The sequence below is a fragment of the Nelusetta ayraudi genome, unplaced genomic scaffold (genome assembly GCF_046127955.1).
Source record: "Nelusetta ayraudi isolate G7.1 ecotype Tasmania unplaced genomic scaffold, CSIRO-AGI_Nayr_v1 ptg000005l, whole genome shotgun sequence".
NCBI classification, from domain to species: Eukaryota; Metazoa; Chordata; class Actinopteri; order Tetraodontiformes; family Monacanthidae; genus Nelusetta; species Nelusetta ayraudi.
This window is the reverse complement of record NW_027466055.1, coordinates 3,691,142-3,706,278: the sequence shown is the minus strand read 5'-3', so window position 1 is coordinate 3,706,278 and position 15,137 is coordinate 3,691,142. Positions and strand designations below refer to the sequence as shown.

At 43.7% G+C, this 15,137-nt stretch overlaps 1 protein-coding gene and 1 long non-coding RNA gene across 2 annotated transcripts in view; both read right to left on the bottom strand.

The window, feature by feature from the left end:
* Positions 1–620: 620 nt before the first annotated feature.
* The window catches only part of smyd3 (SET and MYND domain containing 3), a 51,321-nt gene continuing 36,804 nt past the window's right edge, over positions 621–15,137 (bottom strand). The window contains exons 6-12 of the mRNA XM_076050176.1: positions 13,240–13,307; positions 10,039–10,141; positions 9,054–9,164; positions 7,164–7,251; positions 6,745–6,919; positions 1,064–1,172; positions 621–916 (exon numbers count right to left, since the gene is read on the bottom strand). Of these exons, the coding sequence (XP_075906291.1) occupies positions 818–916; positions 1,064–1,172; positions 6,745–6,919; positions 7,164–7,251; positions 9,054–9,164; positions 10,039–10,141; positions 13,240–13,307 (753 nt within the window). The 3' untranslated portion in view covers positions 621–817. The remainder of the gene's footprint in view (positions 917–1,063; positions 1,173–6,744; positions 6,920–7,163; positions 7,252–9,053; positions 9,165–10,038; positions 10,142–13,239; positions 13,308–15,137) is intronic.
* Positions 3,649–6,241, bottom strand: LOC142904240 (uncharacterized). Its single transcript, XR_012929365.1, has 2 exons — positions 5,083–6,241; positions 3,649–5,046 (listed from the first exon to the last, which is right to left on the bottom strand). It is a non-coding gene; the product is annotated as an uncharacterized LOC142904240 (long non-coding RNA).

Here is a 15,137-nt window from a genome sequence, read left to right as displayed (position 1 = left end):
CAACAGCAGGGATTACTGTGGGAAGTGTGTGTTGTGTGTGTGTGTGATGGATATGTATGGAGGGGAGGTGGATGTTTTCAAAACCTGACTTTGCTAACACAACACACATGCATGCACGCATCGCTCACACAGGCGGTATGTGAGGAGTGAAAACAGCGGACAGAGACGGAAGGATGAGCAACACACACTCTCTCACTCTCTCACACTCTCACACTCTCACACTCTGCAGGTCAGTGTGGACGCCACTTCAAGTTCCATGAGCTGTTTGTGTTTTTAAGTGCATGTTAGAGAGATGGATTGTACTTGGAAATAAAGAAATTAGTCGATTCAAATTTATTTAGTAGAGCTGTGAAACCTTCATTGGGACAATAATAATAATGATAATTTTCAACTTCTTATTTGACAGTGTTACGATCCAGCTCATGAAAGAAAGATTGGAGTGACTTCAACAGGCATCTTTCAGCACATGGACTGAAGTTTTTGCTGCATTTCTGCACACAAAAAACATATTATTGTGACTCCTTTAACTATTGGTGACACATAAAGAGTTGATTTGAGAGAACCTGCAGCGAGGCTGCATGAAATTTTCTCTTCTCATTAAAACTGGACAAAGCGGTTCATGAATTTATGGATTTTATCTCATTTCTAAAAACTTGGACACAATGAGAGTTGCAGGGTAGAACATGAAGAGGGAAAAACTGTGGAGGCAATGATTTTAATATTTTACTGTTATCAGATCTCACTTCACAGGGCATGTAAAAAAAAAAAAACAATACAACACACACACACACACACACTAAACTTAAGGTGCCGTTTATCATCCAGCCATCTCAATTCGACATTCCTCCATCTTCATCAACACATCTTTGGTCATGAGGTGATCGCCACCATGGGTGACCTTGAGAATCTGATAGGCCTGAGGATGAAGAGGAGAAGGAAGAGGAGGAGAAGGAGGAGGAAGACAAATTGAAAAAGACAAATTGAGAGGGTGACTTCATTTCCGTCCCCAGTCTGCTCTCAAACAGAGAATCACTGCACTGGGTCACTATTTCCTGCAGCACACCTGATTAAATGTGTCAAGTGCCTCCTCAGTATGTGTCAGGTAGTGCTGTAGCTTCCCGACTCTCACCAGCTGGACCCCATGGACTGGATGGGGATCGGGGAAGTATTGTCTTAAGGAGGGAAAGAAAACACAGGTCAACGTCCAGCACAACGGTGTGTCTAAGCTTTAACAATCACATTCTCGTAAGATCACTGACAAAGAAAACACATAAGAAGATCGTTATTATACACATTATGGTTGTATTAAAATAACAACAGCATCATTACTACTTCTACAACTGAATATAATACTCCTGGGCTAAAAAATAAAGATTCTGTCAGTCAAATGTTAGAAATACCCTTCAAAATAAATGTGTGTCCAGTGTGACACTAACCCCTCGGCAGTATATTGTAGGAATAAACAGGACATCCAGTGCTGGCTGACCAGGATGGTTTCCCGTCACCTTCTCGTGAGGTTCAACAATCATGCTCAATCTCATGTCCAGAAGCACAGCAACAGCTTTCCCATTAAAGCGGAGCTATGTGACACCTTGGAAATTGAGGCGCACACTCCCCGGTCTCATTTTCTCAGCCGCAGCAGATCCATTCTTTCAGAGTTCCACCACACACACGGGTGATGACATTTTGAAAGATGCTGAAGTGGTAGAAAGATTCATTTATTTATTTATTTATTTATTTATGACGGTGGAGTTTTTTTGATAGCCCCCCGTACGGCAGCTGGATTGAGGAGATTTCAAGTCTCAAGTCTTGTGAAGCTTTCATCTGAATCTTTCTCAGCCGACTGGATGGAGACTGAACCAATCAGGTTCCTCTCTGGGGGAAAAGGAAGCGGCTGCAAAGAGCTGCGACAAAAACCCAACGCCAGTGCTCGCCAATCAATAACATTTGCAAGGTCAGCAGGTTTATCGGAGCCAGGCAACATTTCTGCATAGAAAGATACGGACAAAAACAAATTTCCTCAATATTCATTTATCTCTCATGATTTTAGCCATTTGGACGACTGCGTCATTATTAACGCCCTTAAAGACTGTACCAAAATGTGGTTAGTCAGATTGCTGTGTTAGTTACTTGAGTGAGTTACATCCCAAGAGTGTGAAATACTCCTGACTCACCTCGCCACCTTTTTTTCAAGAATAAAAGTATGTATCAGTTCATTACTCATCCCAAAGTCTTGCTTGGACGTGAAAAATGACCGAGCAGACCAACAGCTTTAATCAAAGAGCAGGGCCGTGTGATTTAACATTATTCTACATCAATGACGTCTGTTTGGCCGTGTTCCTCTTAACTGCAAGAGGAGCCACCTCCCTCTTTTAAAAAGAAACTCACAGTGGGTTCACGCAAAGCAGCCAGAAGCTCAGAAACTCCTCAAAATGTGACCCGACTGAAAAAAAATAAAGCTTTCCTTGTGTAATAAATAGCAGGAACTTCTGCGCAAACGCCTGAAAAAAGTAGAAACTGGACTGACTTGAACTACACAGTCGGATAAATCACCTCAACAGAAAATACAAGATACTTGTTTCCTCAAGATATATTTCACCAGTGTCAAAGTGCTCCAACCGATGGTGAACGTAAAAAGAAAAATACATTATACAAGTCTCCATTTCTGTTGAGTGATTATATAGAGCAACAGTGTGAACATGTGGGAGTGTAGGTGCATCAGAGAGGCAGACAGAGCTCACGCACACTCTGAACGTGCACGCTCACACTAATACTATGGTGCTCAGACGGTGTGAGCAGAGTGCCTTTGCATAAATATTCTGTTTATTGTCCACGAACCAAACAGATGCACGTCGACACCTTTAAGTTCCTTCCTGCCTTTAGAAGCTTTGCTAGCAATATAAAAGATGCAGAACTGGCGCGTCAAGTTTCCTTTATAATGCAAATTCCTTTTCTTTTTTTTTTGTGCCATGAATGGAAAGAGGCACAGCGACACACTATCCAACGGCACGCAAACACTTCTGCTTAAAAATATACCAACAAAGGAATTTTTGATTTTATAATGATGATGAAATCCATTATCAAAGGATATGAAAACGGAGAAGGAGAAGCTTTGGTTTGTGAGAAGAAGCTAAAAGGCTTCAAATTATCCAATGTGTCTGATTTAACAGGAAGTTCATAAAGGGTGTTTGTATGCAAGAAAGATGAAAACAAGGCTCAACATATAATAATCTGACATATATACATGTGATGTTCATTAATATGTAAGGTCCCTTTTAACTAAATAAGTTGAAATTGAAATATGTTTTCTAAAATGTGCTATAACATGGGACTCTTAACAGAGAACAACAGAGCAGTTGCCCAAAAGGGATTTCTCTCCCTTTTTTTGTTTCTCTCCCGGGTGTCAGTGAACAGTGAGAATCAGCAGCAGTCTGCGGTCTCCAAACTGCAGCTTAAAACTGGCTTCAGTGGTCATTAGCAGCTGATTAGTGGACACGTTTAAAACCGTCCGGTCGTCGCCTCCTTCAAAGGTTTTTCCAGCTTTCGTTGGGAGACTGAAACCTTTTTCCTCAAACCGCGATGTTCACTTGTTGTGAGCTGCAGCCACAATCATTAAAACCTCTCTCCTCCTTTTTTATTTCTAAAAAAAAAAAAAAAAAAAAAAAAAATCCCAGCAGCGTGTGCAGCATATTTATTCAAACCCACCAAAACTCCAAACTGACGAGTCGACCAATTACGGCGACGGTACTCAATCGTCTGCCTAAAATTAAACCATTAAGTTCAAAGACTAAAACCAAATAAATTAGCGCGACTCGAATAATTACAAGACGTTACAATATTAGTTTAATTACCAGACCGGCGAGTCAAGCTGCAAATGTGACATGCAAATAAACTGATCAACAACAATCTCCAATTATATTTCGTCTTTGTGCATAGAGCCGCTCGGCAATTAATCTAATTCCATTAAATCGCTGTGGTCTAAGCGCCGCCCCACCCCCACCACCACCACCACCACCCAAACCCCACCCACTCCACTGGCTTTTCCTCAGGAGAGCAAATTGAATTGAAAATGTGTTCTTGCCGTGTGCAGCTCGTTAGAGCGCCGTAGCTCTCGGCTATGGGTAAAAGCAGAGGCGAGGAGAAGGAATTAATAGGAAAAGAGCAGCGTTTGCAGGCAAATGCGGTGGAACTAATGAGGCTCTCGTTTGAAACAAAGTGTCCACAGCCAGTTGCACGTCAGAGGGAAAAGCCAAATATTCAACTAATAAGTTGTAAAATTGATGACGTCTCACAGGAAAACTGGCAAGGATTTGTTTTATTTTGGAACTGAACGTTTAGTAAACACAATGTGAAAGTCTTCAACAGGGAAAACACACAATCACGTCACTCTACTCTGCACGCCATTATTTCATTGGCGAGATTTATAATGGTTTTTAAAATGAGGCCAGACTGCATAAGTACTGCAATTGAAAATTAGCCTCACATTGGCAGGAATGTAAATTAAAGTGGATTGTTCTCTTAAAATAAATAATAATAATAATAATAGAAAGGAATGTAGCAGATTTCCAGCCACAGAGTTTCCATTCTCACAGAGACGCAGGTACGGCCGCTCCAACAGCTCCAACTGCTCCAGCTGCTCCAACAGCTCAACAAACCAGCGTTTCAACTGAACTTGTATTTATTGCTTCCCTTCAAGAAGCCGTGCATGGCGGCGTGGTGGCGTGCGGGTGGAGGCAGTGGGAGGAGTGGGGCGTGTCGCCTGCAGCGGGGAGCACCGGCGCAGGGAGACGACCTCTCTGTACATCACACGATGGATGGAGACGAGCGAGAGCGCAGAGACTGGAGGAAGAAAGGAAGGCAGGATGAGGAGAAGAGCAGGAGACAGAACTCCTGCAGCCGCCTGAAGAGCCGAGGGGGGCGGTAGGGAGGGAGGAGGATGAATATGGAAGAGCTTCTTCCACCTCCTTCTTCCACCACCTTCTTCTTGCCTTCTTCTTCCATCTATTCCACACCTTCTTCTCATTCTTCTTCAACTTCTTCCACCACCTTCTTCTCATTCTTCTTCTTCCATTTCTTCCACACCTTCTTCTACCTCTTCTTCCACCGCCATCTTCTTCCATTTTCTTTTCCATCCTCACAACTAAATTTCTCACCGTTCCCCTATTTCCTCGCTATCATCGTGTCTGTCTCCTTCCACCCAGCTATTTTGGCCTCCTCTACTATCTGCACTCCTCTAACACCGTCCAGTCACTCAATCCACCCCTGCACTTATCTCCACCTCTGCCTTCTCTGCTGCAGCCGACACCAATCTACCTTTCTACCGCTCAGTGTCAAGGTTCATTACTGACGGATGGACTGTACATATGGTGGTGGTCCGCAGTGTGTGTGTGTGTGTGTGCACCCGGTGATGGAGAGCACAAAGCACTTCACACAAACCTAATTATTATTTCTATGACACACAAACACTATCAGTGTGCAGGCTTTCAATCTTTCACTCTGAGCAAAATGAAAAAGTTCATCTGACTTGCAGATTGAATTTCAAATTTTAAAATTTAAGGAAATAAAAAAATATTCTAGTAATGTTCCAGTTTAATAAGAAATGCACATATTAGCAGATTCAATATTTCCTTTTCATTATTTAGGCATTTTTTTTTCACCAACCCCTGCTCCAAGGTGTGGTATTAAATAGTTAATTTTGACTGTAATATATGCTGCTAGCTCAAAGCTCTAACTTTAACTCTAATCTTTGGCCCCGACTCTGCAGCGTTCACTGCAGGTGATGAATCCCAAAGTTTCCTTTCAATCTCTTTCTCAGCTTCCTTCAGCCAGAACTAGTCCCGCTAACCTCTGTTTCAACCCGGCATGGATCAGGAGGAAATCTTTTACTCCTCCAACAGGTCAAACAGTCAAATTGTGTCCCGTGTTAAATCTCCTCAGCGAGTCTCTTGCCAAGCAGCCGCATCTTTCGCTGCTCAGCCTCAACTGAAATGGATGGAAAAACAAGCAAGGGATCTGTGTTATGTTTACTTTAGAGATGACTTAATAGTTTGCCAATTATATTGTGCTTGGGTAATGCATTTTCAAACTCTAATACCAGGAAACTCAACCCCTTTTCCCTGTGTTGAGAAAACAAATGTGTGCATCCTGAAATAAACCTCAATAACATCTGGAAGCGTCAGGAGTCATTAAAGCATCGATGCCTGCAGGCAGAGCAGCCGTCAGGTCACTTTAATAAGCTTATTAACGTTTTCCTTCCTGAACTCCAGTTTTGTATGATTAAATGCATGAGAAAATGAAAAGATTATAATAAATCATTTATAATCTTATGGTTCTCCAGAATATACAGCCCTCACTTTGCACCCACATATAAAAACATTCTGTTTTTAGCTTCCTGCTTGAAGCAATGCTTATTGAACCGCACACATTTGGGGGATAAAACTTCCACCAAAAAAAAACAGCATCACCATTGGGAGAGGAATCACTGATGTGCCACTGCCCTTGGTGACATCGGCAAAGATTAACTTGCAGAATTGCTTGTTTTTTGCAGATAATCTATAAAAAGTGCAGGAAGCAACATGAGTGAATGGAGAACTGTTATCATTTCCTGGGAGTTCAGCAGCAGGCTGGAGCCAAAATACTGTTTGACAAAGTGCTTCTCATTTATGTGCAGTGAAAAAGATGTTTCTTTGATCGGACATTAGCTAAGGAAGCAGACACACACAAACACACCCGCACTCTCTGTACCTGTACGCTGGCAGTGTTTTCTGCCCATACTGCAAGGCCTCTTCCCAGTGTCCCAGCTCTATGGAGGCATCCAGCGCCAAGTCCGTCATCTTCAACTTATACACATTTTCTTCAGGCACCTCCTGAGCCACAGACGCCAACAGATGACGACCTCTCTCCAGTAGCAGTTGCCACTCTGGAGGCTCAATTAAGGATGATGAAATCAAGAAAAAAAACAAGGCCGATAACTGAAAATGCATCACATTTGGAGAGACTCCTGCTCAAAGCTGCCCACTGTGTCGGTGTCGGTGATACTCTGACTTCATTTCTCTGACGGTGGGAGGAAGTGTCGACAATTTCAACATCCACCTCCAGAAGGAGGGATAAAGGATGACGCTCGGTGCTCCCTGGCTGCAGTGGGTTTTTGCAGTAAAGGATACCCGACTTTTCTTTCAGCTCCTCCAGTGTGAGCAGAGCCTCCTTCAGGTGGCGCTGTGGTGATTCGTCCCCTGACAGCATGAGAGCATCCTGAGAAAAAGAGAAAACATCGTCTCAAACATTTTTAGTATCCTTTAAAGAAAATAGACACATTTAGGGATGGTAATAATTTTTACTTGGTGCATATGAACAAAGATAAAGAAATGGAAAAAGGGACATACAGGAAAAGCTAAAAAAAAAATATTAAAAAAAATAAGGATCATTTGTAAAGGAACAAACGTCATCTTGTGGCTTTACATAAATACCATGATGAACCTGAGGAGGAAACATTCTCTCTCTCCATCTCTCAGTTGAAGATGTCTCAGACCAAAACACTGCAGCAAAAAGTAAAAGGAACTCTGCCAGTTGAAAAGCATTATAGCAAGTAACGCAGTTCAGACTGGGAAAACAAAAGTAGACGCAAACTACGGCGCCTGGGTTTGATGTCAACGGCACTTTGTCGCTATGACAACTCTGGGCCATAAAGCAGTTCAGTCCAGCGTCATCTCAAGATTAAAGAGAAAAAACAGAGCGAGCGAGAGAGAGAGAGAGAGAAGGCTTCTGTGCAGAAGTTGAATATGATGGATTCCATTATTTCAGAGAAGAAAGTTTGCTGTCTCGCTGCATCTCAAACAAACACATGCAGACTTCAGAGGGCCGCCGCCGCCACCGCCGCCGTTGTCGCAGCGTTAAAAGCAACGTGTCGCGAGGGAGAACAAAGCGAGAGACCGACGCAAGGCCGATGCAGAATGCATTAAAACGGACGGAGGAGAAAAAAACGCAGCTGACAGACGAGATAATTTCCCCTCATTTTTCAGGAGGCGGTGGCCAGAGGAGACGGGCGCGCGGAGGGAGAGAGAGACGGGGGGACAGCCACAGCGACAGAGGTGTGAGGAGGTGGAGCGTGACAGAGTGGCAGCAGGAAGAGGAGGACAGCAGGAGATAAGACAGGACGGTAGGGAGGGATGGTGGGATGGAGGGAGGGACGGAGGAGGAGAGGACAGGGGAAGATACACAGTCACAGGTTCCTGAGCCAACAGCAGCTCGGCGGGAACGTCCAGGTGATCACATTTGCATGGCCGAGAGCATGTGAGCGTGACATTTTAAGCAAGGCCGCTTTTTTTGCCATGCTAAATCTCTGCAAAATGCTTCGGTTAGGGGGAGAAAAGTGTCAAGCAGCAGTTTTGAAGTTTGTTTGCCTGTCTGAGCGTGACGGAAGGCAGCGGTCATGATTGCCTGCACTGAGATCCAACCCAAAGAGGCCTTGGACTTTAGAACATTTGACCTCTCTGGTGTTTTTGCTAAGAAAAAATGAATTTATTCACTGCTAATTTGATGTTTAGTTGCACTGATGTCAGCAAAAAATCAAAACATACAATTACACAACTCACAACACACGATTCACAACACACGACATGCCGGCTTCTGGAAACACATCTGGTTTAGTTTTTAGACAAACAGTTAACTGGAATTTTCAACGTTGACCAGTTGGCAAAATTTAGTGTTCAAGGGTAAACATTTAAAACAACAAAGCATATGAAATAAAACTTTTTGTTTTCCACTGTAATGTGTTCAACTGTCATGATTTTTTTTTTTTTTTTTTTTTAGACTATTCAGCAAACATGACCCTGTCAACTTGTCAACCTTGTTGCTGAACAAAAGTGATTCTTCTGCAAGTGACAATCACTGTTTGTCCCACATGAGTTTGTTTTTGTACTGGAGCAAGGCAGCATGAATTATCACTAACCAACTGGTATTCTTTAGATGGATGGATCGATAGATAGATGGATAGATGGATAGATGGATAGATAGATAGATAGATAGATAGATAGATAGACAGACAGACAGCTTACATTGCCGTGGCAGACACAGTGTTGACACTGGCAGGTAAACTGGTACTGCTCCTCCAGTTGTCTCTGTCGATCTTCAGTCAGCGACAGCGTCTCAACGTAGCTGATGGTCAGCTGGGAACAAAACAGTTGGCAGCATTTCTTTGTCCGTGTCATCGCGCCTCTTATCGCTCAGAAAGAACGCCCCTGTTTGCTGCACTGCAGACACCAGCTAACAACAACTCATACATACAGAGAAAAGTCATTTGGATTTTAAATGGCAAAGACTTTTTTTTTTTTTTTTTGGAATGATTTGCCGTAGGAGTCAAGTGTGCGCGGCTTCCAGATGGCGTGGATGCATCTCATTACATCTCGTGAGGGGAGACGGCTGAGAGTGAGGGAAGGCTGCCAAGTCGGGAGGTGACATCTTGCTTGTATTCTTGTGATATTCCCAAAGCAACAATTTTCACTTGGCAACAGGATTTTACAGACATGAAGTTTAATGTGTCCTCATCAACATTGACTGTTGCTTGAATAATCTAATGCACCATGCGGGGTATATGCAAACTGCTCACTGTGCAGAGATAATAATTGGCTGTTTAGGCAAGCAATGCATTTGCAGTGTTGGTCACCTGATGCTGCGCAGCGAGGACGTAAAGATGGACGCAAATGAGCGTAATAACAAGTTTTCCTAATCTGAAATGGCATTTATTTTAAGTTCAGCTGTTGTTCTCATTATGTCAGACTTTAAGCAACATGTCGAGCAACAAAACAATAAGGAGGCTACTAGAAAAATTAGCAATTTCCAACAACGCACACTTTCGCTAATACTTGAATTCAGTACACTTCTGTGTGTGGCACATGACATACAATGGCGAAATAGAAAGCACAAGCAGATAAGTACAACAGATAAGACTGTTGTTGTTGTTGTTGGTGGTGTTGTTGTTGTTGTTGTTGTTGTTGGTGGTGGTGGTGGTAGTGGTGCTGTAGTTATTAAACTCTATCAAACCTCTTCCTGCGAGCTGATTTCTCGGACGGCTCTGAGCTGCAGTTTGGTTCCTTGGAACACCATCACACAGTTGGGCCGACAGTCATGGTTTAGCAGCGATAAACTGGGAGAGGGGAGACACGGTGATGGACACATAGTGAGAAGTGTGTGTTTGTTTGTTCATTTTGCATATTTAAAACGTTACGTAGACAGAAGACACGCAGCAAAGGTGGAGACTAATCCAAAAGCTTGGACACAGAAATTGAATTCGCTGAATCTCCCGCCGGAACACGCCCAGTTCTTCCTGGAGTCGCTGACACCGAGCTTGACTGAAGTGGTCATTTGTGGCAACATATTCACGAGAGAGGGAAACATGCCTGGTCGCAAGCCCCCCTCTGGATCTACGGCTGTGGATCCGTCTTTCGGCCACTTTTACAGTGACAGCCGGGCCGTTTCACCCAACAGGCTGCGGGAGGTTCAGCGTCTCCACTCGCTCCATTCTACACATATCAAGCTGAGGCTGAATGCTCAAATGAGACGGAGAGAGTCAATTCCCTCCAGGTTATGACAAAATGGGCCTGTCAAGAAAAATGTCCCTCTTTATTTTTATGCTGTATGAGTCCACCTCCTCCCAAGCTCAGGCACTCACACAAAATATCAATAAATCAGGACATTAGAAGTTGGCTTCTTCTCTCACTGAAAGGAATTTTAACTCATTTGCCGTATTTACCTGGCATGCAACCATCGTCCCACTTGTCCAACTAAAGACAACACCTACCTAACAGAACTGTGTCAGTAAATGAACAGTGTTTTTTACTCAGTCATTTGAACGGAACTGTGAATTGACCAAGGAAACTACAAATCACGACTCAGCTGCTTTTTGATACAACGACCTTCAGCTGGATCATTAGAAGACATTCAGATAATGTCACATAACGTCCGTGGTACGTACGGCAATTCCAAGAATTCCAACAGGTTTCCCGCACAACACATTCACACTTGATGTCGACTACAGTAGGCTGAACAGTCGTAACGCATAAGCCACATAAGTTGAAAGTGCAGCTCAGCGGTCTAGTGGTAAAATGAATGTAACAATGCTCCCCATTGTCTCCCTGCTTGGCACTGGTTAGATCACCCAATGCTTCCTAAGCGCAGTACCGCTGCTGCCCACCGCTCCTTCAGGGGATGATGAGTCAAATGCGGATGACAAATTTCGCAGCCTTTGGTTTGTGACAACCACTGGGACTTTTTTAACTTTAAAATGTGCAAAAACATCATAGCAGACACACACTCACGATGAAGCTTCAAATTGAAAGCTACAAAATCTGTGTAGGAGGTCCATCTCTTCAAGTCTCTTCCAATAAGGAAGAGCTGGTCAAGGATGAGCAGGGCCACATCTCTTAACTCCTCTCCCAAAGTCTGAAGTAGTTCTCAGATTTCAGTGCCCTGCGAACAGGCAGTCAAGGTCGATGAACACTCAGCGACAAAAAAAACCCTCCGAAAATATTGAAGGGGTTTGTTTCTATTTTTTTTTTATTAGCGCCACTCGTGTTCAATGTGCTCGAAGAGCAAAACAATGATGAATAAAAACGTGTGTGTGCGTGCACGTTCTGACGACGAACCCCCTCTGGCTTCGTTCGACGTGGAGACACTGCAGCAGGAATATCAACTAGGAATCAGACCCTGCAAACGCTGCTTTCAACTGATGGAGTGGCTCATTAGCATGCTAATTAGGTGAATTAACTAAACACATCTCACATGAACAATATCTGATGAAACTAACTGTTGCTCAACAGCGGAATCGAGCCCATAGCGTGTGAGTGAGTGTGTATGATGTGTATGTGTGCGAGCGAGTGCGAGGGGTGGCATCGTACAATTATCTTTTCATTGATATTACAGAAGAAAGAAGGAAAGAAAATTCTCTCCTCTCTCTATTTCCTGCCCCTGTCACGATGAGCTATCAGAGCCGCTTGCTGCTGCCGCTTTGGCTCGTTTTCAAAAGATTATTCACTTTTAGCTTCGTGACAGCTCATTGTTTTGTGTTCTTGGGTTTATGTCAGTGGAGAGGTGATGCTTCATCACAGTAATCCACCCCCCCACCCCCCTTCAGCCATCTCTGTGGTTACCAGGCAACCCAAAATATGAATACAGTCTTGGAGGGAGGAGCATCCCCAGACCTGCATAGTTCATCATTTATGGATGAGTTGCTTCACAAATCACAACACACACACACAAGCACACACACACACGGATGAGGACACACATGGTTTGGCTGCACTTTGGTAAAGCTGGTGTGACCATCTGACATCTCAACACCAGTCAAATGCTACCAGTCAAAGGCTGATGATCTGATCTGCAGTGTGTGTGTGTGTGTGTGTGTGTGTGTGTGTGTGTGTGAGATAAAATGTTCTGCTATTGGCCAAACCCTCTGGACTCCAAGGATTACAGAGCATAACGACTCCCAGTGTGCTTCGCTTCTGCAACAATAACTGAGACCAGTCCGGTAAACAAAACAAAACCAAAAAAAACTATTGGTTGTTTTCAATCATGTGATTCTGAAGACATAAAAAAAATACAGTAGATTAAATAAATGATTGTGGTTCATTTACAAAAGTTCGAACAAACTGCCGTACCACAAACAGTACAGTACATTACACCAACACAGCCACGACTGCACACATTACCCAACTTCACTCCTCCCAAGTGCTGCAAGCCAACTTCATAAACACTCTTTGCTGTTCCTGGGTTGGATCGATGGAGGCAACCGTAAACAACGGCAAACATCTGCATGACGAGACTCCGTCAAACCTCTTTTTCAGCACAAAATCACTTCCTGGCCTCCATCCCCATTCTGCGCTGCAGTTTTGCAGGGTAGGGTTGACAAGTGCAAACAAGCTGTTCTCTTCCTCCCTCCTGCTTTGTACTTCAAAGAGCCGTCAGGAGATGCAACCCGGGTGAGAGGTGGGTGGGGTTATCTAGGGTGCGGCGATCAGTGGAGGTAACTCAGAGCCACTTAAAATCCAGTGGCGTCTTTATTGTTCCAGCGAGAGAGCGGAAGCGAGCGATGCCATCTGACAAACGCAATGAGCCAAATTGGAAGTAATGATGCTTTTAGGATGCTTTTGTTGTTTTACGTGTTGCCCCTGTGTGCTAGTGAGTGTGTGTGTGTGTGTGTGTGTGTGTGTGTGCGTGCGCGTGCGTGTGTGTGTGTGTGTGTGTTACCTAGGATACAGGCCGACGCCGATCTCTCGCAGCTCTCCGTCACTGATGGTGAAACAATTACATGTCACCTAAAGAAGAAGAGGTGGGAAAGAAGGGAAACGGGAGTGAGTGAGAGAGAGAGTGAGTGAGTGAGTGAGGTTACGTTGCTCCAGGGGACCAAAGGCACCTTTCATCAACGCGTTTCAAACAATTCCGTGCGTCTTTGGAGCTGCAGGCAAATTTCTGTCTTTAAAAGGTGAGGGAAAACTGGCTTTTTGATAGAAGACTCGTGCCGGTTAGACTCTTCATAAGGTGAGTTCACAAAAAAACTGTCATCTCCAATCTGCATGAGGCAGTGAAAAGAAAAAAAAAAAGTGACTTTTGGAATGTGTGACTAATGTCTGACTGGGTAACACTTTAAAAACAGCAAGTGGAAAATGCAGCATTTTTTGTCAATGACAGTTTAAAAAAAAAAAAAAAACAGACACATGTGAGACGAATGTCAGAAAAACAGGTTGTCAAGGCAGAAACAAGAAGAGAATTTGATGGAGGTTCCGATAGCATGTTGAAAAATCAACAGACTTCAGGTGAGGTCAGGAGACATCTTAAGCAAATCAAACATAGTGTTGCCGTCGCCGAGAACCTCCGTACATACAGTATCATAGTGAGGAGTCAGAAGATGAAAATCACATTTTGAGAGAACTGTCCCTTTAAAATGAAGTCTCATAAAACAATCTTGATTCTGTCTTAATTTCACATTATAAGAAAAGCCAAACTACTGCTACTGCCAAAATTGGAACTGATCTTTAAAGAGCTAATCCACACCCTAAAGAGGGCCAAGTAACATTCATCACAACTCTCCACTTTGGCACTACTGAAAGTCACTTCATTATAAATGATGGCTGCAACCGGGTGGTTGCGTGTGCAGACCTCCCACAATGCACCGTGGTGGTCCGCATGATTTACAGGAAGAATTTTATGCAGAAATGAAGTCAGAGCTTCCAGGAGTCAGTGGCAGCTTTCAACTCGGCGCACAATTGTTTTGAATCGTGAAAATTTCCAAGATAATTTTTAAATAAGGAAGAGAGACAGAAAGAGACGGAGGAGGGAAGCCGCCAATAAACAGGCAGAAACTCAAGTTGAAGCAAAAGCTGAGGGAGAACAGAAAACAAAACCGCCAGCGTGTTTGATGTGTCAGTCTGCGAGTCGGTCCTGGTAAACAAGCGTGTTTGTGTGCGCCGGTGGTCGCGGTTTCTGCTGCATTCAGAGGGGGGGATAAATTATTGGAAGTCCGCTAACGCGACTGTTGAGTCTGTCAGATGAGGTGCTGACGGACGCTGTGGGGAGGCACTCGGGGGAGGATTTAAAAACAGATGCATCTCACCCTGCTGAGGTTCACACCAGAATCAGAACCCTGCAGAACGGCTGGATTTTAATAGGCTGTTATAATACGCAGCATCACAGTAAGTCTCGGTCTCAGCGGAAACCAGGGCTTCTCAACCAATTTATGCATCCTAATGCTGACAGGAGGAAAAGTGATTACACAGAGAAAACACACACACAAGTCCACTTCTCAAATACACACACACACACACACACACACACACACACACACACACACACACACACACACGCACACACACACACACACACACACACACACACACACACACACAGACGATTAACTCGCCTCATTGTTATTCAGTTTGATTCATCCTCTGTTTCATAAAGAATGCATCAAAGGTGAGGAAACAGTCACAGCTTATAGTAGCAACAGCGTTATGCTACATTTTAAGTAAGACGCACCAAGACTGAAAAAAACATTGATGCTTTGGTGCCATTTTACTTTTCATCAGGTGTTTCATCAGCAAGATAAATGTGCGTAAACCTGATGGAAAATATATACATATTTTTTTCAA